This window comes from Tripterygium wilfordii, chromosome 2, assembly GCF_013401445.1.
Source record: "Tripterygium wilfordii isolate XIE 37 chromosome 2, ASM1340144v1, whole genome shotgun sequence".
NCBI classification, from domain to species: Eukaryota; Viridiplantae; Streptophyta; class Magnoliopsida; order Celastrales; family Celastraceae; genus Tripterygium; species Tripterygium wilfordii.
This window is the reverse complement of record NC_052233.1, coordinates 10043137-10065075: the sequence shown is the minus strand read 5'-3', so window position 1 is coordinate 10065075 and position 21939 is coordinate 10043137. Positions and strand designations below refer to the sequence as shown.

The following is a 21939-nucleotide window of genomic DNA, read 5'->3' as shown; positions in this document are numbered from 1 at the left end:
TGTCACACAAATCACTGACTTGTATTGTTAATAGATTTTTGACATCAATTGCAAAGCAAAGTAAATGTGGAGCCCACTTGAACATAAAGGACGACATTATTTGAGCCCTTTTATTTCAATGACCCATTAAATGGGATAGCAAATATCATCCATAACCATAACCCCCTAAAATACCATTATTGCAATTGCTCAAATTAAATTGAAAGAAAGCAGCAAATCCCATCAAAGCCAAGACTTGTAAGCAGATCAGATCTCCTGTGACAAAGAGTTAGCCACATCGATCACAAACCGGTACTTGACATCAGCTTTGGCAAGCCTATCCATGGCTTTGTTCACGTCTTGCATCTTGACTAGTTCAATATCTGCAGTGATATTGTGTTTTGCGCAAAAGTCTAGCATCTCCTGGGTATCCTCGGTACTTCCTATGTTACTTCCTCCGATAAACTTTCTCCCTGTATACAACCATTACATTACATCAGACTAATTTCAGACAAACAAACAAATGCAGGGGATGGGATTTAAGAAGGTTTTATATATGTTTCTTACCCAAAACTATGTCGAAGATGGACAGTTGCAGAGGCTTTACTGGCAACCCCAGAGTTACCAGCTTTCCATTCACCTTCAGCATATCAAGAAGTGGAGTCAGGGAATAAACTGCAGAAATAGTCGAAAGGATGTAATCCATCGTACCCACGGCTTCCTGCAAATCAAAACAAGATTTTAATTGAATGCTTATATATATTTTTGCTGGAAATATATATATATATAATTGAATTGAATTTATGCTATGTATATATACCTTCAACTGTTCTTGGTCAGTATTATCAATGAAGGAATCAGCCCCAAGCCTAAATGCTTCACTCTTCTGGTTTTTGTTATTGCTAATAACAGTAACATACAACCCAAATGCCTTAGCAATTTTCACAGCGACATGACCAAGTCCACCAAGTCCTGCAACCCCCAAGTGCTTTCCTGGTTCGTTCATTCCATAATATTTCATTGGGCTGTATGTTGCCGCCCCCGCGCATAGCAGTGGGGCGGCAGCATCAGACGGCAGGCCCTCAGGGATCCTTAGCACAAAGTTTTCATCCACGACAATTATATCAGAATAACCGCCGTACGTTTTAGTCCCATCGAAGTCGATAGAGTTATAAGTAAATACTATCTCAGGACAGTAATTGTCCGAGTTCTGCTTGCAGAGATTGCAAGACTTGCATGAACCCACCATCACCCCGACCCCAACCCTCTCCCCCACCTTGAATTTCTTCACACCTTTCCCAACACTCGCCACAACTCCAATCATCTCATGCCTGCAAATTAATTCCAACATTAGATTAATCAGATCCCAATGCAGATTAATACTGAGATGGAGAAAAGCATAATTCATAATACCCACCCAGGCACCATAGGATAATCAGCAAACCCCCATTCATTCCTGGAATGATGCAAGTCCGAGTGACAAATTCCACAGTAAAGGACTTTGACGGTGACATCCTCATCTCTATTTTCCCTGCAGCCCATAATATTCCAAGTAATTAAACAACAATTTTAACAATAAAAAGGATTTATTTTTCTCCCCAAACATCATGTTGAAATAAGAAGAGATCGATCGAGAGAGAGAGCCAAACCTTCGAGCAAAATGGAAGGGTTTGAGGATTCCAGATCCATCGGTGGCAGCATACCCAAAAGCCTTTTGTGTGTGCTCTACTTGTGATTTCCCCATTCCTCTCTCTCTGTTTCTCTGTTTCTTCTCTCTGTCACTCAGTTTGTGTGTTTTTGTTGTGGTGAAGGGAAGGGAGGGGTGCATGCCTTATATACACACAAATCCAGCTGTAATTGAATCAGAACACAGTCACGTTTAATTGAATGAATCATCAACTAGTCAGCTAATGGATAAAAACAAATCCCTAGTCTCCTTTCATGAATCATTCCTGACTCAGTAAGTGGATTAAAAGAAATTAAATAAAATAAATGTCAAGTTGATTATAGTCCCCTTTCATGAATCAAGTTGGTCAGAAATAAGTTTGGAGAAAACCAATTCCGTCCGTCTTTAGTTGAGATGATGAGACTTTAATAACCTAACACTTATAATCATACCATAATGTTTGGCACAATATATGGTTAAGCCATTCAATGTTTTCTTTTTATTGAAATAAAAATCACAATTATTTAATGTTTACCGACTCTGGTGTAGGGTGACAAAACTCAATTCAGTTCGGATAACCGAATTTTTCCGGTCCAGATTAAACCAAGTTTGGACATAAGTTATATTTTAAAATTCGCGTCCAAACACAAAAAATTTGTCCCTTTTAAAACCAGGTCTGAGTCCAAACATAAAATTCTTATTCGATTTACTTGTCAGAAACAGTAAACTTCATGTCAATTAGTATCAATTTTTTCCTACACAAATACAAGATATCTTCTTGCGCGTCATCAAAAGAAAAAAATTATAATAAAAGAAAGACTGGCTTGTTTTTTTTTTTTTATTAAAAAAAAAAAAAAAAACTTTCTACTAGAATATTTAGGAGGAACATAAAACATAGTCATGACAGGCTTATCTGGTCAAAAACATTTGTCAATCTTTATCTCTCCCAAAAATTAGCATTTCCACCAAATGTACAGCACCCACCGACTATTCTCTGTATCATTTTCAAGGTGAAATAATCAACTTTAGTTCAACAAGTCTTTATAGTGATCTCAATCAATGTAACCCAATTTCATTGTGTTTTGACCAGAGGTTGGTGCTAAGCGCAAAAAATGTACATATTAAATGATAATTTTTCATGAACATTTGTCACATAATTATAATTAGGATTTTATGTGATTATTATACAATTAATTTAAAAATATTATTTTTAATTACTTTATAAAATAAATGTTTGAAGTGAGCCCAGCCCACATGCAGCATCTACTTGTGGGAGAGCTTAAAAGCCCGTTTCCAAGTGGCCCATCTACCATATCATCTCCAAATTGCAGCTGTGATTTCCAAAGAGTATACCCACTTGTGTGGTTTTAGCAATGAGATCCAGCAAATCATTTCACCTGCAGTTGCAATCAAGATCAGGCGATTTCAAAATTGGCCACTTGAATCAACACAACCACTTGCCATCCACTATCCAGTGGTTCTCAAAGCAATTGGTTGGCACAACTTGATCTCCACTGTAGATAAGAGAAGTGACCTCTGGACTCTGACTTAAGCTTTACGTCGAACACCTTGGTGCCTCTTCAGCCACGGCAGTGACCTGCAATGAAAATAAGAAATAAAAACACCCAAAGCACCAAACTTTGAGGTGTTCCACAAAAACCCATTATGCAATGCCAAGAGGAACTATTAGAGATGGAGAAATAAATTGGTTTTGAGGATTGAGTGAGTTGAGAGAAGGAAACATGGGAGAGCAGAGAATTGTGCATTAGATTGACCCAAAGCTGGGTATTGTTCGGATGAGGGAGAGAGGAGATTCAGATGGTTCTATTAGCAATGTTTGAGAGCAGAAAGTATGAAAAAACTTGATGAATAGAAAAAGGCTTATTGTTTAATGAGCAGAAAGTATGAAAAGGCTTGATGAATAGAAAAAGGCCTCTTCGTAATTTGAAGAAGCCCAGAGTAGGCAGCTATTGAATCAGATCTTCTCCTTGCCGGTCTTTCTGGTCTTGTTGGTGTGATCGTATCCGTTGGAACTCCAACAAACACTTGAGCGAATAAAGGTTGATCCAACAAACACGAGTTTTATGAATTTTATCCCTAAAAGGAACCTCAAGTGCTATGAGCTTGGAAGTGAGTGGAACTCCAACAAACACTCACGTATCGTCAAGTATCGGATTTTGTGGGTTTTATTTCTTAAAGGACTCTCAAGTGGTATATGAGCTTAGACACCTCTTATTAAGTGAGTAGAACTCTCATCGGATTTTGTGAGTTTTATTTCTAAAAGAACTCTTAAGAGTTTGAACACCTCTTATTAAGTGAGTAGAATTCCCACATCTAATCGATCCGGGACACTTTTGAATTGCTCTTAATAATCAGATAAACAGATGACTCCAGAGATGGAGAGAAGTCACTCGAGTGGGATCAAATACTGAAAAGAAGGATAAGACACACGAGAACTTGTCAAAACCAAATATAATTATATTCAATTAAATTGAATCACTACAGACTTCTAGTTTATCCCTGTGCTCTGTTTTTCAAAACAAAACGGAATTAAAAAAAATTAATAAACCCAATTGAAAAGTATTTTGCCAAAAAAAAAAAACAAAACAAAAGGGAAGATGCAGAAAATAGGATTAAAGCAAATGCAAAGAGAAGTCGTGTCATCTTTTTTTTTTTGGCGATGGTTAAGGTTGGAAAATCCTGCTTTTTTTGTGGTTAGGTGACCGACTTGTGAATAAAGGACAGAGTACTTCAACTACAATTACGATGTGAGGGAATTTACAACTGTTGTTATACTCCCACTCCAATCCATATATGATACATACAACAGAAATGGCTGTGTATCTCTACATACTGTAGAGAAATATTTTGATTCTCTGTCTCTGTTTTGCTCTGTCTCTCCCAACATTGTCTTTTTTTTTTCTTTCTTCCCTTACACATTCTCTCTAATTTAAGGGATATGATATGACAGTGAATCCCGCACGAACGGTAAAGTAAACAAATCTGGTGCTTTCTTTATTATCTGCTGTTGCAAGCTTTTGAAGGATACAGGGAAGGAAGATGACGTCACACAAATGGCGTGCAATTGATGGCGTGTATTGCAAACATATTTTTGATATTAATTGCAAAGTCAAGATAAAGTGGAGCCCACTTGTACATGATAAAGGAAAGCCAATAAAGACAAGCTAATGGAACCGTTTTATTTTCATGGACAGCAAATACCATCCACACTACCATTACTATTGCTTTAATTAAACTGAAGGAAAGCAAATCCCCATCAAGCTTTGGAAGCAGAGCAGATCTACTGCGACAGAGAGTTAGCCACATCCAGCACAAACCGGTACTTGACATCGGCTTTGGCAAGCCTATCCATGGCTTTGTTCACGTCTTGCATCTTGACTAGTTCAATGTCTGCAGTGATATTGTGCTTTGCGCAAAAATCCAGCATCTCCTGCGTATCCTGGATACTTCCTATGTTACTTCCTCCGATAAACTTTCTCCCTATATACAACCATTACATTACATTGTTAATTATGTAAGAAGAATACTGCAGTGCTGTTAATTCAGACAAACAAATGCAGGGGGAAGAGATTTAAGAAGGTTTTATTTATGTTCCTTACCCAAAACTATATCGAAGATGGACAGTTGTAGAGGCTTTACTGGCAACCCCAGAGTGATCAGCTTTCCATGCACCTTCAGCATATCAAGAAGTGGAGTCAGGGAATACACTGCAGAAATTGTTGAAAGGATGTAATCCATCGTACCCACGGCTTCCTGCAAAACAAAATAAGATCTTAATTGAATTCTAATATATATTTTTGCCGGCTATATATATATATAATAATTGAATTTGATCGTATGTATAGTACCTTCAACTGTTCTTGGTCAGTGTTATCAATGAAGGAATCAGCCCCAAGCCTAAATGCTTCACTCTTCTGGTCTTTGTTGTTGCTAATAACAGTAACTTTCAACCCTAATGCCTTAGCAATTTTCACCGCAACATGACCAAGTCCGCCAAGTCCTGCAACCCCCAAGTGCTTTCCTGGCTCGTTCATTCCATAATATTTCATGGGGCTGTATGTTGCCGCCCCCGCGCATAGCAGCGGTGCAGCAGCATCAGACGGCAGGTTCTCAGGGATGCGAAGCACAAAGTGTTCATTGACTACGATTATATCAGAATAACCACCGTAAGTTTTTGTCCCGTCGAAGTCGATAGAGTTATAAGTAAATACTATCTCAGGACAGTAATTGTCCGCGTTCGTCTCGCAAAGATGGCAAGTCTTGCATGAACCCACCATGACTCCGACCCCAACCCTCTCCCCCACCTTGAATTTCTTTACACCTTTCCCAACACTCGCCACAACCCCAATCATCTCATGCCTGCAAATTAATTCCAACATTAGATTAATTAGATCCCAATGCAGATTAATATTGAGATGGATAAAAGCATGATTGATAATACCCACCCAGGAACCATAGGATAATTGGCAAAACCCCATTCATTCCTGGAATGATGTAAGTCAGAGTGACAAATTCCACAGAAAAGGATTCTGATTGTGACATCCTCATCTCCATTTTCCCTGCATGCCATAATAATCCAAGTAATTAAACAACACTCTAACCATGCAAATCAAGGGGGGAAAAAACCATGTTCAAATAAGAAGAGATCGAGAGAGAAAATCAAACCTTCGAGAAAAATGGAAGGGTTTGAGGATTCCAGATCCATCTGTGGCAGCATACCCAAAAGCCTTTTGTGGGAGCTCTACTTCTGGTGATTTCGCCATTCCTATCTCTCTCTCTCTGTATTTTCTTCTCTATGCGATTGTGTTTGTGTTTGTGTGTGGTGAAGGAATTGTGCGTGCATTACATATATATACACACACAAATCTAGCTGTAATTGAGTCATAGACAGTCACGTCTATCTATTATATTTCTAGTTGTATTTTTCTAGAGTTAGTTCTGGTTTGATGAATCATCAACTAGTCAGCAACTACTGGATAAAAACAAATCTCCTCCCTCGAGATTGTCTCCTTTCAAGAATCATCCATGAGTCAGGAAACAGATAAAATATTATAAAAAAATCTCAAATCTCGATGTCTCGTTCCATGATTCAACTTAGTCAGTAGTCAGTTTGGATAAAAACAAGTATATCCGTGTTTATTTCAAGTCAGACTTTAATTAACCTAACAATTAGATAATTACACAAGAATTGTATAACTTGACAATATTTTTCCGTCTCAAATGAGAGTTTAATAACCTAACAATTATATAATTATACAAGAATTGTATAACTGACAAGATATTTACGTCTTTATTTCAATTAGAGACTTTGATAACCTAACAATTGGGTGGCAGGGGTCTGCTGTAGTTTACTACAGCAGACCCCGCTGTAGATGTTTTGGATGACAAAATTTTTTTATTTTATTTTGAAAAAATTATAAATGTGTAGTTTATGATCTAACGAACCCAACGATATATTTTTTGTTTGAAACAAAAATCAAATTCATCTTGATCCATACACCGAATGTTTTGAGTTTATATCCGACGGTCTAAAATTGTTAAGCATTTTTCATGTAGCATATGATTTTTGTTTTGAACAAAAAATATATCTTTGGATTCGTTAGACCATAAACTACACATCGATAATTTTTTCAAAATAAAATAAAAAAAAATTTTGTCTTAAATTGCCATTACAGCAGGGCCTGCTGTAATTTTATTACATCAGAGCCCCACCACCCCTAACAATTAGATACTTACAAAAGAATTGTATAAGTGCCCAACTATTTCCATTCTTGATTAGGACATTTGATTTGATTTTTTTTTTATGACTTGAAAATCCGCGATTATTTTATGAAAATCAGCGATTAACTTACGACGGAGAAACGATTGTGACATTCAAGAGGACGAACCGAAACGATCAAAATTGTCAAACTGTTTCAAAATAATCTTCAAGTCAGAATAAGAGATTATTTTTTTGAAACTCATAAGCTAACGGTATCAAACCATTACCACTAACTAAACACATGTATTTGGTAGAGCGATGTCACAAAACGAGATCTCTAGGGGCACGGCCATCTAAACAGGCACATTAATATATGATTAAACCATGTGATGTGATTATTGAATGTTAATGAGAGCTAGATTGCTTTAGCGGCCGGCAGTCTAGTTGCTTATTGTTAATTTCACCAACTTCCTTCAACTTTTTAATTTTGGCATATAGTTTTAATCAAGCTAGATGCTAAAGCCTAACCACGAGAGCCCAATTGCTTATTGTTTCACCAACTTCAACTCGTGACTTTTGGCATTTACTTTAATCAAGCAAGATGCTAAAGCCTAACAATTATAAAATAATAATAATAATAAGTATAATAGACAAATAATGATTTTCATTTAAATTCCTGTCATTTTCCTACAGTCGATGTACAAGAAAATTAGAAAATTTCGTGTATAGTTGCTGTATAATATTACCATTATGTTTGAATTATAGGAAAACTTCTAAGGTCCAAAATTGATCCAATCGATAATTGAATAGATTGATCAATTATATCCATAAAAAACCATATAGTTTCTTATTAAAATCGATCGATAATCGAAATAATTGGCTATTGATTTAGTGAAATTCATGTAGAAAAAAGGGGATCGACTACAATCCTAATGCGTTGTCTTGATAGCTTTACATTCGGTATACAAACTTGTAATCCAACTTTCTTATCTGATTAAAGTCAATTAAAGGAAAATTAATGAATCAAGACACAGTAGTCCTTTTTATGGCATTGATCGCTGAATTATTTAAGCCTTGCGACTTTCATCTGATTAACGTCACTTAAAGGAAAATTAATCAATCAAGACAAAGTAGTCCTTTTTATGCACTGATCGGTGAGATTATTTAAGCCTTGGGACTTTCAAATGGAACTTTCTTTACAGGTGAGATTATGTAAGCCTGGAATTTTTTTCCCTGTCCCCTTCTTTATTCCATAAATGTCGATATACAACTCCAGAGTCCGATTCAGCTGGTGGAACATGGAAATTGCCCTCTCTGTTTTGTTGGTGCGTCCAAACAGATGCCCCCAAAAATAAATAAATAAATAATACACAATCACCATCCATATGATAAACCAATGAAAATAGTATGCTAATGCAGTTGCAATCCGCATCCGAAAACGATAAACATCCCGACAATTGTTATTTTGGGTAATGACCTTTAAATTATTACGGGAGAATTCATATATATATATATATATATATATATATATATCCCTTAATCAAATGCTTATGTCAGAAATGACCTCATCACCATCTAGCTCCACATCTGCTTTGCAGCTTCCACCGACCGCCATTTCCAGTTCACCGGCTCCATCAAGCATGGTCTTATCTCCAACTTGCCGACCAAATCGGATATCCAGTTGCGGTCCACGTGTACAGTAAACCATCTTCTCCACATGCACAACATGGTTTTTCTCCACGTATCCTGATCTCCATCACCAGCGCATCAAGTGGCCTGTCTCTCTTACACCACCTGGCTTCTCCAGTCATCAACTTGTGTCCGCTCTTTATTGTAAATCCACATCCCTATTCACACTAATAATATTATCCGCTTTGGGTTATCTAGTTTCCTTAGATACATCGGACCCGCTCGACTTTGTTTCTTCTTAGGCTCAAACAAATGAGTTAGGCTCAACTTACTCAAGCCTAGGAAAAGACATTGTTAGTGGTTAAAGGTGGGCTTGATCTTACAAATAAAGCATTAGTGCCCACATCTTACGATGTGGGACTTTAACACTACCTTGAAGAGACACCGAAATTGAGAGCAAGACCATCACGGCGAGAGAGGGAAGAGAGTGAGGAGTAAAATAAAAGAAGGTAACGGGGTATTTGGTTGATAATTGTATGAGGCGAACATGAGATGAAGAGGAGATGAGTGCGAGGTGAGTGTGAGATGAGTATGGAGTGAGCATGATCATGTTTGATATAAAATAAAGAATGAACAAAGTGTAAGAATATTAATAGTATAATTTTCATATTATCACTTTTTTTAAAAAAATAAAACAATATTTTATAATAAGGGTAAAAAAGTCTTTTTTACATCAAAACTCATTCAACCTTTGTGGAGAATAGAGAGTAAAATGAGTTTGAGATTTCACCATTCAAAACTCAACAAAGATAAGAGAATATATAATTCCACCCTCATCTCGCCCCCATTCCCCCTCAAAATACCAACCAAATGTCCTATAAGGGTCGACACCCAACTGGCCGCGGGCTGAAACTCAGCTCAAACTCAAAAGGATGTCGGATCTGGGCAGCCTGAGAAAATTTGCTGGACGGGCTTGGACTTTAATTTTTTTGGGTCAACCTAAGATGTAGTTCTAAAATTGAAAAGTTCAATTAATGATCAAGCATTGTAAAGATAAAGCTTCAAGTTTATTTTCTTATCAAGCTAGGCGTGAGATTATACTAAAGGATAAGATAAAATTTCTAAAATGGAGACTGGTTGACCTGGAAATATTATGATAATAAAGGAGGAGGTTCACTTTCCAAATTTTACAGCCAAAATTCAAAGCGATTGAATTAATGATAGGCGTGTGAATTTAAAAGAAGGAAAGAGGACTTTTTGGAGCAGGATTAATTTGTACATTAAATGGAAACAAATTAAGTCTTGAACAGAGGACATTTTGCAGCTAATTACAAGTGCAAAAGTCAAGGGTGAATTCCTACTTTTGAAGGGTCAAATTGATGTGCCATTTTGAGAGAAAATTATATGGAGTTTTCCTTTCCATACAAATCAAGAAAAGCTTACTCTCTGTTACATGCTCCAAACAAAGGTAACCCTAGGACTAGGCGCCACTCCTCAAGAAGACATACAGAGAAAAGGGAGATGAATTTCACATCAAAATCCTAGCTGGTCATATTTGGAATCAAATCTTTTCTATAGAAGGCAAGAGAATAAAGAGGTGAAACAAAAATAATCCATCTCTCATTGTAAGTTGATATCTGAACATCCCACATCGCCCATGCGTGGGTAGTGATTGGATCTGTGTTGTTATTGGGAAATGTATGAGTTTACTGAATACGCGTTTGGCCTGGTTCGTATCACTACACGACTATTATCTACAATAATGCAGAGCGGGCCACTATCGTACTAGATCTAGTTTATGGACCTAGTTTAAGTGTTTAACTACTTAAGACTGCACTTTTACAAGGTTGGGTGGTCTGGAGGGGTAACAGCCCACATAGCCCAGTGATGCCAGACTAATTTTTCCACATTAATGGGCTGACGCAGGCCTTTCTGCGATTGGGCAAGGTAAAGTCCAGCCCAAGGCCCGTCTCAACAGATAGAGGCCCAGTTAATTAGGCCCTTAGAGATAGGATTGGGCTGGTCCAGAAGTTTTGACTCGTACGAGCTGACAAGGACGGACCCGTTTGAGTTCCATGCTTCCAAATCACAATCTTCAATTAATCAATTCCCCTGCAAGTAATTGAATCCAAGATGAATACTACTTGATTTCTAAACCACCACCAAAGGACATCATATCAGCACTTCTCTAGTAAAACGTCATTATTTTAGCAAAAATTATAAATTTTGTTTTAAAACCGTTGGATCTTATCAAATGGTTAAGATTAAAATTGATTTAGGGTTTAGGGTTATAAGATTTAGGAGCAATACCTATGTGATCGATCGCATATTGGGATTTGACCCAACGTACCACGTCGTCAAGTGAGAAATTTTCGTGTGCAAGGCCTGACGGCAAGAGTTTAGATCAATATATCAAATGGTCAAATAATAAACTTGTATGATGTCATTTTCGGTTACCAAAAAAAAACAATATTTAAGATTTAGTGTACCTTAAACATCTTGATCCTCAGCCATTTGATCATATCAACAGCTTAAAACACAAATATACTTATTTTAGTTAAAGTTAAGTATGGGTAAGGACTCACATCACATGATCCTTTTTATTAGATTTGTGTGATTGGAGAGAGCTCCTAGTATATGGAAGAAAAAGCTCCAGAGAAAAAAAGTAAAAAAAGATAGGTAGGTAGTGGGCTTATTTAGTAGGGACACCAACTACATCATTTATCCACTTAGATTCTGTCATGTCCATGTTGTTTCTGTTTGTTGCTTTATCATGTAAAAATTGGGCCTTGTCAAGATATTTGGAGACACAAGAGCTGGACTGAATGAATGGGCCTTGGAATGTTGTGATCTGTATTCTGGGCCCAAAACAAGATCAAGTACTGACTTGAAAGTTTAAACTTTAAATGACTGGCTGGTAGGGAGAAACAAAACAAAAGGTGGACTGACTGAATGGGCCTTGGAATGTTGTGACCTGTATTCTGGGCCCAAAATAAGATCCAAGTACTTACTTCGAAAGTTTAAATAAATGACTGGTACTCCAATCACCTTATCCATATACACATTTTCTTACTTTAAAAAGACGGTCTATATAAAACAAACCCATAAATTACTCTCTATATACAAACCCACTCTTTACAGACCTATAAGCTTTCTCGTGAACCCTAAACTGTACTGCACTACTGTTTTGATGGACATATTTAAGATATTTGGAAAGAGCGTAAATAATTAAGGATTTACATTTGGTCAAAGACTCGTGATTTCTTGTCATAAAAAAAAATTAATAATAATGTGAATGTGTATACCCGCGGGGATTTACATAAGAAAGAGTGTAACTAGGTATTTTTTTACATGGATATATATGTTCTCCACCAAGGGATTTGGGCATTCCAATTCTTGCTCTTCATATCATTAAATCCATTTGATGGCGTTGATTCTTGATGTTTTTCGTGGTCCAAAGTGGAGCATGATAGGAGACCAACAAAGTTGAATTTTTTCCCCCCTTATCCTATATTCATCACTATCATGCAAGCCATTTATTTCATATATATATATAATTAGATAAAACTTTCACACATTGGGGATTGTGTGAAATGGTACCACACTTTCACTTTCAGTGATGATCAATATAAGATCTACCAAATCTTGGGCACGCCACAGTTTTCGTGGAAATCGTGTAACGCGAGAGGTATGAACCAAAGTATGCCACGCTTATTATATGTAAACTATATATACACACATTTGTATATAAAGCTACGTGGATGCATGTTTGCATAGTTTACTTTTGGTGAGTGTTACATATCTTTTGTAGGGACATATCATATATATATATATATATATATATATATATAATTATCCATTCAATCGTACGTTTGCATTATATTAGCCAATGAGATACACTTTGGACGTGTCACTATCTCTTGAATCGCTTGGGTTATGGTTTAGTTAGTGAATCACTCTAGAGTCAAATTGTATAGATTTGAGAGGTCCCGAATTCAATTCTCATTAGAATCAATATTCTTTTGGTTATGCATTGAGTTTTGGGCCAACTTATCATATTATCAGATGAAAACTATTATTTGAACTGATCTGACTGTTTGAGTTTATGTGCATGTCGAATGTTTAAAAATACTTTGGAGATGGAAATCCATCAATACTCCAATACAAATTTAGTTTTAGTACTAGCTACATTTATTACATTTCTGTTATATATATATATATATTTGACTTGACATGCATGTATGAATATATATAGGGAGACACAAATTAGTTATGAATTGGGTTGATGGCACGTCAACCATCAAGCCAATTATTCAATCATCAAAAGAAACAATACCCACAAAAAAGTCTGCCTCTCATGGCAGTGTGGCTTCTGGTGGATTGGGCAATGTACCTTCATGTCATGTCTTAATCTCATTATCTCACAATATGTCCTTTTTAGCCTCTAATATATATATATATATATATATATATGTAAGGCTCTATCTTGTTTATCTAATTACATATGATGGTTTTTCTTGTACTGGCCGAGTGGGTTTTCTGAATTTCATGGAAAAAATTCATGCTTGGAACACTTGTTAATACAGTTTCTGATTTAATGATATCTAATTTGGATTAATTATCTAATTAATCCAGTGAATATAGATATAGTGGAAATTGTGTTATATATTAAAAAAAAAGGAAGTAGGTAAGGAAAATATATGATCACATGCTCCTCCTGATCCTCTCCCTTTTAATTAATTAACTTATCTCTAATCATATACTAATAATTAGGGTTAATATCTTAATTTAATTTATCTCCTCCAACTAAGAGACTAATTAAGGGTGATGCCAGTGGAACAAGTTAATACAAATAATAAAAATGATGAATAATTGAATATCACAAGAGAAGCCCTGAAAAGTGCTGTCAATGGTTGGTCCACCCCCCCTAAAAGAAGGATAAGAACATAAACAAAAGTGAAATGGTTGAGGAGAATGTGCATTCCAAGTCAATTTCTAAGAAAATCAGGTGATGATATCAGAAACCATGTGAGTGGGGGCATACATTTCAACCAATATATCTATACAAAATTTACAAAACCCTAATTTAGGATTCCACACTTAATCAATGGTTAATTAAGAAGGATGGTGTTAACGGGTGTCTTAAGGGCACTAGTTAAGGATTAACTACAATATATTACAGTATGCCACATGATGAATACCCTTTCTCCTATTTTTTAAAACTTAAAATACATGTTTTTTCTAGGTTTCAATGTACTTTTTTTCATCATTCTCTAGTGTCATGGATACACTTATTAACATTTCACAATTAAGAAAGAAGTACATATACAAACCATCCCAAATGGTCAAATCAGGTAGAAAGGAATTATCCTAATTCAGAAATAAAAATTCTAACTCTTCACATTAACACCTTTACGATTTATTAAAAAAAATCGGACAATTGGTCTTAACTTTGGTCTTAACTTTGGTCTCTCTAGGGCTTCTTTTGAGAATCAAACACAGAAAAAGCCATTGTTGATTAAGGTATGCATGCTAGCTTGATATCTTTATCTATTCCTCCCCTTTTATGTGATGCAATCTCGATTGCCACCTTTTTAATTCTTCTCTCTCTCCTAGCATATTCTAGTGTTTTGTTCCTATAATCCTTCCTTTATTGTGTACGTAAATTTTCATTTCTTCAAATTTCCTCCCTTTATTGTCCCTTTCTTCAAATTTTCATTTGTTGGGTGTTTGTGTGTTGGAAATTTTTTCCTTTCTCTTTTTTTTTAAGATTCAAACTAGGTCAGGAAAGATAAAAAAGAAAAAGAGATAAACAACATCGTGAGTGTACAAGCCTCTTGCAGTGGGTTGAGAACAAAGAAGATGTACAGATAATTTATTCCAATATAATACGTGAAGAGGTTGTTTCTAAGAATTGAATCTGTGACCTTCAAATTGTGTAACTTTATCACTGAATCACATATTCGATCATTTGTAAAAAATAAAAAAAAATATCCTAGGTGGCTCACTTTCTACTCACTAATCACAAAATTTCCCGATGTTGGACATTTTATCTTAACACTAGAAAGACAAAATTAAGTGGTAATTAATTAACCCTAAAGAATTAGGCGTCAATTATAGTGCACTTTAGAGATTAGGTACTATGAATTTGCATAATATAGACTGTTAATTAATCATGTACTGCCTTTTACTCCTTTTATGCTCTTCTTTTTGTAGGCACAAGTTTGTAGATCATTTTAGTTGGACTCGATTGTCAATATTTCTTTTTTATGTTTGCTCACTTGGTTTATTATTATACAATTAATAACCTCATAAATAAATTATTAACGTGTGATCGAACAGTGCATTATAATATCACCACGGTGAGTTTGAAGTTGGAAACTACATAATTACTTTCACTCATGACACAACACAATTGAGAGCATATTCGGCATTAAAACACAATAATTTTTTTTTCAAATTTTTTTTATATTTTTACAAAAATAAATTCACTCAAAATTAATGGATATAAATGAAAAATATCCTAGCAATTTTACCCCACATACTAAACTACATGGTAGATTGTTTTGGATGGTGGGAAATGGGGGACAATGCCGTGACTTTGTCACTTGTGGGGACACACCAAGGTGGGATCCACAGAGGGATCAGAGCCAGTAAAGGACATCAGTATGTCTAAATCAACGGTTAGAACACGAAGGTGAGATATGTGGACACAGCTTTCAACTGTGACCGTAGAGATTGTGACACCCAAGAGCTCAACCTTTTTGGGTTTGAGGACACTTCCAAAAGACTTGTTTATCCTCTCATACCATATCACCCACATCACACATATAGACCATGATCCATCTTATCATCTCTCTCTCTCTACATCATCCGTGCAATACCGTATTTCTCTCTCTCTCTCTCTACACAAGCATTGTCCGTGCAATATCTTTGTATAAACTAGGACCTTTCACTGGTTACTCTCTGAGATTTTACAGTTTTTAATAGAAACAATCTGAGTATTTTCACTGATGGGTTACTGTTTTTCTTTCTTTTTGGGGTGTGAGGAATCCCACGTCACGTCCTAAAGTCAAGTCTACCCACTCACTAAGCAACATTTTTTTTTTTTTTTGAGTTTAGTGAGTTGGGTTATGACATGTAATAATTGAGCTTATTTAATGAGTTGGGCGGCCTGTAATAGATGGGTTTAGGAGGAATAAAATCATGCGGACATGATGTATTTTTTCTAAGGAACAAGATAGTTCAGAACGGATAATATTATTGGTGTATATGAGTATGAATTTCTTACCAGTTCTTGATCAATTAATCACAAATTTTCGCTACTCACTAAATAACAACTAATTTTCTCGAGTCTAGTGAGTTGGGTTTTGACTTGTAGTAATTGAGTTTACTTAATGAGTTGGGTTACGGCTTGTAATAGATGGGTTTAGGAGGAATAAAATCATATAGGCACGATGCATTTTTTTACGAAAAAAGATACTCTAAAAGGAACAATATTATTGGTGTGTAGGGGTATGTATTTCTTACAGGTTCTTGACCAATTAATCACAAATTTTCCTGTTTCCAATCAAAATTTTTTTTTAATTTTTTTCAAAGCTGGAATAGAGTCACAAACCAACTAGCTTTCCATATGATAGAAAATGGATATAGAGAGAGAGGCAATGCTTCGGATGTGAATCAGAAAATGAAAATCTAATATCCCCAGAATCCAAAGACCTCTCTTTTGTTTCTCCCTCTGGATTTTAGATGAACTAGAGCCCAAAAACCAGTAAAATCATCTGTTTTTATTACGAACACTGAAAACAGAGAAGGGAAAAAAAAACCAGAGCTTGTAGGCTTCTTTGCAGTCCTATCTAGGCTATCTATGTTAAATGCCAAAACACAAAAACATAAACATCCACTGCCAACACAGTACCCAAGGATATTAAGGCCTCATTGAAGTGGGTAGTACTGAGTAATCGCTTTCTCTGGTTGAGAAGGGATTTATTGTTTTTGTAGCTGCTGCTGTTGTTATTGTAGGTATGGCTACTACTACTATTTGTAGTATCTCATAGGCTGTCTGGTTGGTTCGTTTTCTACTTTATTTTGTTGCTATAATTTTCGCCATTAATGCCTTTTTAGAAACTCTCAAACAAAAGGTCACTGAACCAACTATACTGTGTTTAAATGGCTATTACCGTGACCCTTTGTCTCTATGCATTGCTAATTTTTCTTTAATCACATGTTGTCAAGTCCCTAATCTATGGGTTTGTGTTTTTTTTTTCTTCCTTATATGAGAAAAATCTATAGGTTTCTATTTCAGTTTCAATCAATCGACCCACTGCTATCTTTTTCGTAAAAATGATTTCTTTCACTATTTGTCATCTGGGTCTTACGTAATTGAGCCCCGGAAAGATATTTGTTCAACTGGGTTTTTTTGAAATTTGGCTGAATATGCTCTGTGCTATTAGTTAATTTTGCCGTTTTTCGCTTTTGGTGTTGCAGAGAGCGGTGCGAGCATCAGTATTAATAGGTGCAGAGACACAACACTAGCTTCTACTTTCCTGGTCTGCGCCGCCCGTGCTTGTCGCTCGGCCGCTTCCAGTTTTCACCAACAAAAGCCCGCAGATCTCGAGACCCTTTTTGACAGATTTTCGACATTCATTCCATCGATTGGTTGATATAGGTTCAACAATCAACAACCTTTCCTTTCCCCGCCATTTTCTCTATATATATATATATATCAGCTGTCAACAGTTAAATTGATACTGGGCTCAATTCATAGCAATTCAAGAGGTTTTGGGGTTCGATAGGTTTGTTTCACTTGTGCTCAAAGGTGTGCTCAAATTGACCTTTGAGGTGTCAAACAAGCCACAATCACAGGATGGGTCGGCCGTAGTTTTTGGACAGTTTGTTGCTTTGCATGGAAACCAAGGTACAAGCGTTGCTTTGGTCCCTGTTTCTTGCATTTGATTATTCTATCATCCCTGGAGTCTGCTTTATTTTATATAGATGAAATTTTATTGGGATCTATCCAAATTAGAGTTTTAGGACACACCTAAACAAGGGTTTGTCATTTGTCATTGGAGGCTTATTGGGTTTAGAATTGGTTCCTTGTACTTGGCCTTGCTTGTGGATTTTATATTCAATTGAATTACTCGCTTTGCAAATCATTATTTTACTCTATCAGAGAGCGAAACTCGGTCCTTTAATGGGGGGATTGGTGTGGCTATAAAGGGGTTCTTATCACTTTATTTGGTTGACTAGAGGAGTTTTGGAGAATAGCTTTTGATGTGGAATATTGGTCTTCGTACAAGGCATGCTGAGTTCTGATGAAAAGGAAGGCGATTTGTTCTTTGATTCGGTTGACTGCTTATCGGCAGACGAAGAGTTGGGTGGTTGTGAATTGGAGTACAGTATTTGGGTGAATGAACCAAAGAGTGTTAAGGAGAGACGTGAAAGTTTTCTACAAGCTATGGACCTCGTTGATTTTGTTTCTAGGAGTGATGACATTGTTAAGTTTTCAGAGGTTACGGGGTTGGAAAGGATTACAGGGTCTGGTGGTTCTGTTACAAATTTGTCTTCATTGTCCTCTGAAGAGGGAGAGGAAAGTTTGGTCTGTTGTGAAAGGGGTATAAATGAAGCGAATTCTATGGTCGATGATGACTGGGAGAAGGACAACTTGAACACGGTCCGAGAACATGAACAAAGACAAGAAGCTTGTAATCAAGCCAGAGAAAATGACAATGTTTATATTGGCAAAACGAAAACGAAGCGTTGGCAGAAACTCTTTGCAAAGTTGAAGAAATTAAGGAAGGCCACATTTGTATCTGAGCTATTAGAAGCTACACCTACATCACCCATGGAAATGAAATTTAAGGTATTCCCAAACAAGAAGAGGAGATGCATGGAGTTGACAGGAGTTAATATGAGCCAAAAAATTCAAGCTCACAAGGGCTTCATTTGGACAATGAAGTTTAGCCCGGATGGCCAGTACATGGCTAGTGGGGGTGAAGATGGGGTTGTACGCATTTGGCGTTTTGCATCAGTTGATGCTTCTGTCAAATCTTTTTCAGCTGAAGGTGGATGTTGTAACAATTCAAAGGATAGAAAGTTGAGTTTTGGTGGAAATAAGTTGAGTCCAACACCGTTTCTCCTTCCTGATAAGCTTTTCCACATTGAAGAGTCACCACTGCAAGAGTTTCATGGCCATTCCAGTGATGTTTTGGACTTGGCATGGTCCATGACAAATGTGAGTCTATCTTGTTAAAACTTAGCTGGCCGTCTGACTTAATTTGTATATTTTTGGTCATTATTTTTTAAGCTATAGTTATATGATGCTATATTGTACCTTTTGGATGCAGTGTCTTCTATCTTCATCCAACGATAAAACAGTGCGTCTGTGGCAAGTAGGCTACAATGATTGTCTGGGAGTTTTCCACCATGGCAATTATGGTAATGCAATAGATCAAATCACTTCTCTCCGTGTTCTTTCAAAATGTTGAAGTTTGCTAGGATTGTTTCTTCACTGTTTTCAGTTGATCATTTGATTTCACTTCAGAGATGTAATTTTTGTCTCCCTTCATTTCATTTGTCGACAGTAACATGCGTTCAATTCAATCCCGTCAATGAAAATTACTTCATCACTGGCTCCATTGATGGAAAAATTCGAATTTGGGGAGTTCCTGATAAGCGAGTGGCTGATTGGGCTGATATACGAGATGTAATATCTACTATAAGTTACCAGCCGGATGGCAAAGTATGAATTTGAGTTACCCGCCTTTCTCGAACTCATACTCAATTAGTTGGAAGATCACACAAATGTAACCATATTGCTTTTCTCTGTGATGCAGGGGTGTGTTGTTGGTACCATTCGAGGCACTTGCTACTTTTTTGAAGCATCAGGTGCTTTATCTATGTTGTCAAGCATTTGTAAGTTTAATTATTATCTCTTTTTATTATTTTCTGAGTCAGTTTTTTTGATTGCATAGGCTGTGATCTACAACGAGTAGCAGAGTTACAAATTGCAGGCAGAAAGAAAATGTCTGGCAATAAGATTACTGGAATTCAGGTTTAACTCTTGTGCCTCTTGCTATTGTAAGAGTTCAAGTGTCATTGCCTTGTATGATATTAATGTCCGGTGCTTTTCTACCTTGCAGTACTCCAAGGAAAAGTCTGACAGATTAATGATTGCTTGCGAAGATTCCAAAATTTGTATCGTTGATGGACATGATATCGTTTGTAAATTCAAAGGTACCGAGTCTTTCTAATATCAAGCTCTAGTTAGATGCTGTTAGAATATATAAATGATGTGAAAAGCCCCAACCTAACAAGTTAACTTATTGGATTGAACGGTAAAATAAATAATCTTAACATGGAATCGGAGCAGTAGGTATTGGGTTTGAATATTAGCCTATATGGTTTGGGCTGAACAAGTTCATAAAATCTGACATACATAATATATAGCATTGAACTTGGATTATCACTGAATGGCCATCTCTTTGCCATCCTCTACTGGTTCTATGATGTTCTGATCGAGGACTATTTACTGAAGCTTACCAGCCTGTGCTGAACTTGGCCAAAACTTTATTTTCCGCGTAAAAAGGTTTGGAGTCGCGGGCTGGATCAACATATGTTAATTTCTTATTTATTTTGTTTCACCTTCGATGATGATGATGATCTCTCTCCTATATTTTTCTATTCACTTATGATGAGGGTGACTGGCAATGGCTTTCCAAAGTCTTTTTTTTTTTGTATAATCAATGACCTTTCGTTCTTTATTAGTTATCCATTCTCTGGTCTATTTGATGCAATCTTCCTAATCAAAAGGTTTCACTGTGAATGCTACAGGTCTTCCAAAGTCGGGAAATCGGTTGTCTGCTTCATTTACTTCAAATGGTAAACACGGTCTCCGTTGGAAAGGACAGCCGTGTTTGTGTGGAACTACGACAACCATTGTTCCCCATCATCTAAACGAACAAATCTGTGCGCTCCTGTGAGCATTTCTTCTCCAAAGGCGTTGCCGTTGCAGTTCCCTGGCATGGTATGGAAAATGAATGGACTGGCTTAGATAGCTGTAGTGTTCCGTACCACTCGCAAACACATAACCACCGAGATGGCACTCCCCCGATCAGAGATTCATATACATTCTCCCTTGGATATTGGTTCTCCATTGACGGCGCAGTGCAGAGGATCTGCAACATGGCCTGAGGAGAAACTTTGTCCTTGGGATGTTACAATTGCAGAAGATGAATGTTATCAGCAGCTCTTTGAGGACCAGTAATGTCAGGGCCAGTCCAGTGCCATGCTTGTGACAATGCAGCTCTAGATGTCGGCGTAATCTGGGTTCACCTGAACCTGTAATCTGGGTTCACCTGAACCTGACACTGAGCTCAACGCACTCCTTGTCGAAGACTTCCTCGAGTCAGCTCTCCTATTAAGTTATCAGCAAGAAGGAGCAGAAGCAGCTTTAGGTGCCATGAAACTTTTCATGGATGTAAATTCACCTTATTCTTTTTGTTTTTTTGGTTAATCCTATATCTTTCCTGTTCTGTTCTTACTAGCATACACTGAGTTCAGTAGGTCTAGTCCTTCCAATACTTTAGGTTAGCCCTTACCAACATCCTGATGTGATAATGGGGTTTTATATGGTCATGTTCCTTGAGGCAGCAGTAAAATTCTCTCTGTTTTTCTTGTGAATCATATACAACAGGACTAAATAGAAATGCAATTATTTTTTCTATAAATGTCTTTGTTCATTGACCGATACTATCTAAACTTTTCTCTCAAATGCAATCCTATCGGTGGTGAATTCTCTAGGACCAAACTGAATGAATTTTGAATGTTATGAGTTCTATCAATTCAAATTGTAGCGTCGCACTAGGTTTTGACCTAATTTACCTAATCGTCTGGTGATAAATTCTTGTATTTACGAGTCTGATGGTGAATTCTCTAGGATCAA

At 36.6% G+C, this 21939-nt stretch overlaps 3 protein-coding genes across 3 annotated transcripts; 1 reads left to right on the top strand and 2 right to left on the bottom strand.

The window, feature by feature from the left end:
• LOC120006934 (probable cinnamyl alcohol dehydrogenase 9) lies at nt 1-1793 on the bottom strand. Its single transcript, XM_038857062.1, has 5 exons — nt 1629-1793; nt 1397-1510; nt 800-1310; nt 547-700; nt 1-452 (listed from the first exon to the last, which is right to left on the bottom strand). Exons 1-5 carry the CDS (start codon nt 1721-1723, stop codon nt 247-249), a joined length of 1080 nt encoding a protein of 359 aa, XP_038712990.1. The 5' UTR covers nt 1724-1793; the 3' UTR covers nt 1-246.
• A 2846-nt stretch (nt 1794-4639) lies between these two features.
• Nucleotides 4640-6496, bottom strand: LOC120006953 (probable cinnamyl alcohol dehydrogenase 9). Its single transcript, XM_038857082.1, has 5 exons — nt 6332-6496; nt 6112-6225; nt 5515-6025; nt 5266-5419; nt 4640-5146 (listed from the first exon to the last, which is right to left on the bottom strand). The coding sequence occupies exons 1-5, from the start codon at nt 6427-6429 to the stop codon at nt 4947-4949; spliced, it is 1077 nt and encodes a 358-aa protein (XP_038713010.1). The 5' UTR covers nt 6430-6496; the 3' UTR covers nt 4640-4946.
• A 10825-nt stretch (nt 6497-17321) lies between these two features.
• On the top strand, nt 17322-21697 carry LOC120011926 (WD repeat-containing protein 44-like). Its single transcript, XM_038863103.1, is given in 11 exon segments — nt 17322-17913; nt 18296-19230; nt 19343-19433; nt 19580-19737; nt 19832-19883; nt 19970-20049; nt 20138-20231; nt 20829-20882; nt 20885-20950; nt 20953-21158; nt 21160-21697. Coding segments are annotated over 10 exon segments (1836 nt in total). The 5' UTR covers nt 17322-17913; nt 18296-18297; the 3' UTR covers nt 21262-21697.
• The last annotated feature ends 242 nt before the right edge of the window (nt 21698-21939 follow it).

Excerpts from the sequence above, each read along its gene's own strand:
- LOC120006953 (XM_038857082.1), bottom strand. The coding sequence starts at position 6,429 with ATGGCGAAATCACCAGAAGTAGAGCTCCCACAAAAGGCTTTTGGGTAT. Across the intron at positions 6,226-6,331 it reads CCCTTCCATTTTTCTCGAAG|GGAAAATGGAGATGAGGATG; the intron begins GTTTGATTTTCT and ends TATGGCATGCAG. Across the intron at positions 6,026-6,111 it reads AATTATCCTATGGTTCCTGG|GCATGAGATGATTGGGGTTG; the intron begins GTGGGTATTATC and ends ATTAATTTGCAG.
- LOC120006934 (XM_038857062.1), bottom strand. The coding sequence starts at position 1,723 with ATGGGGAAATCACAAGTAGAGCACACACAAAAGGCTTTTGGGTATGCT. Across the intron at positions 701-799 it reads CTGACCAAGAACAGTTGAAG|GAAGCCGTGGGTACGATGGA; the intron begins GTATATATACAT and ends TTTGATTTGCAG. Across the intron at positions 453-546 it reads CATCTTCGACATAGTTTTGG|GGAGAAAGTTTATCGGAGGA; the intron begins GTAAGAAACATA and ends GGTTGTATACAG.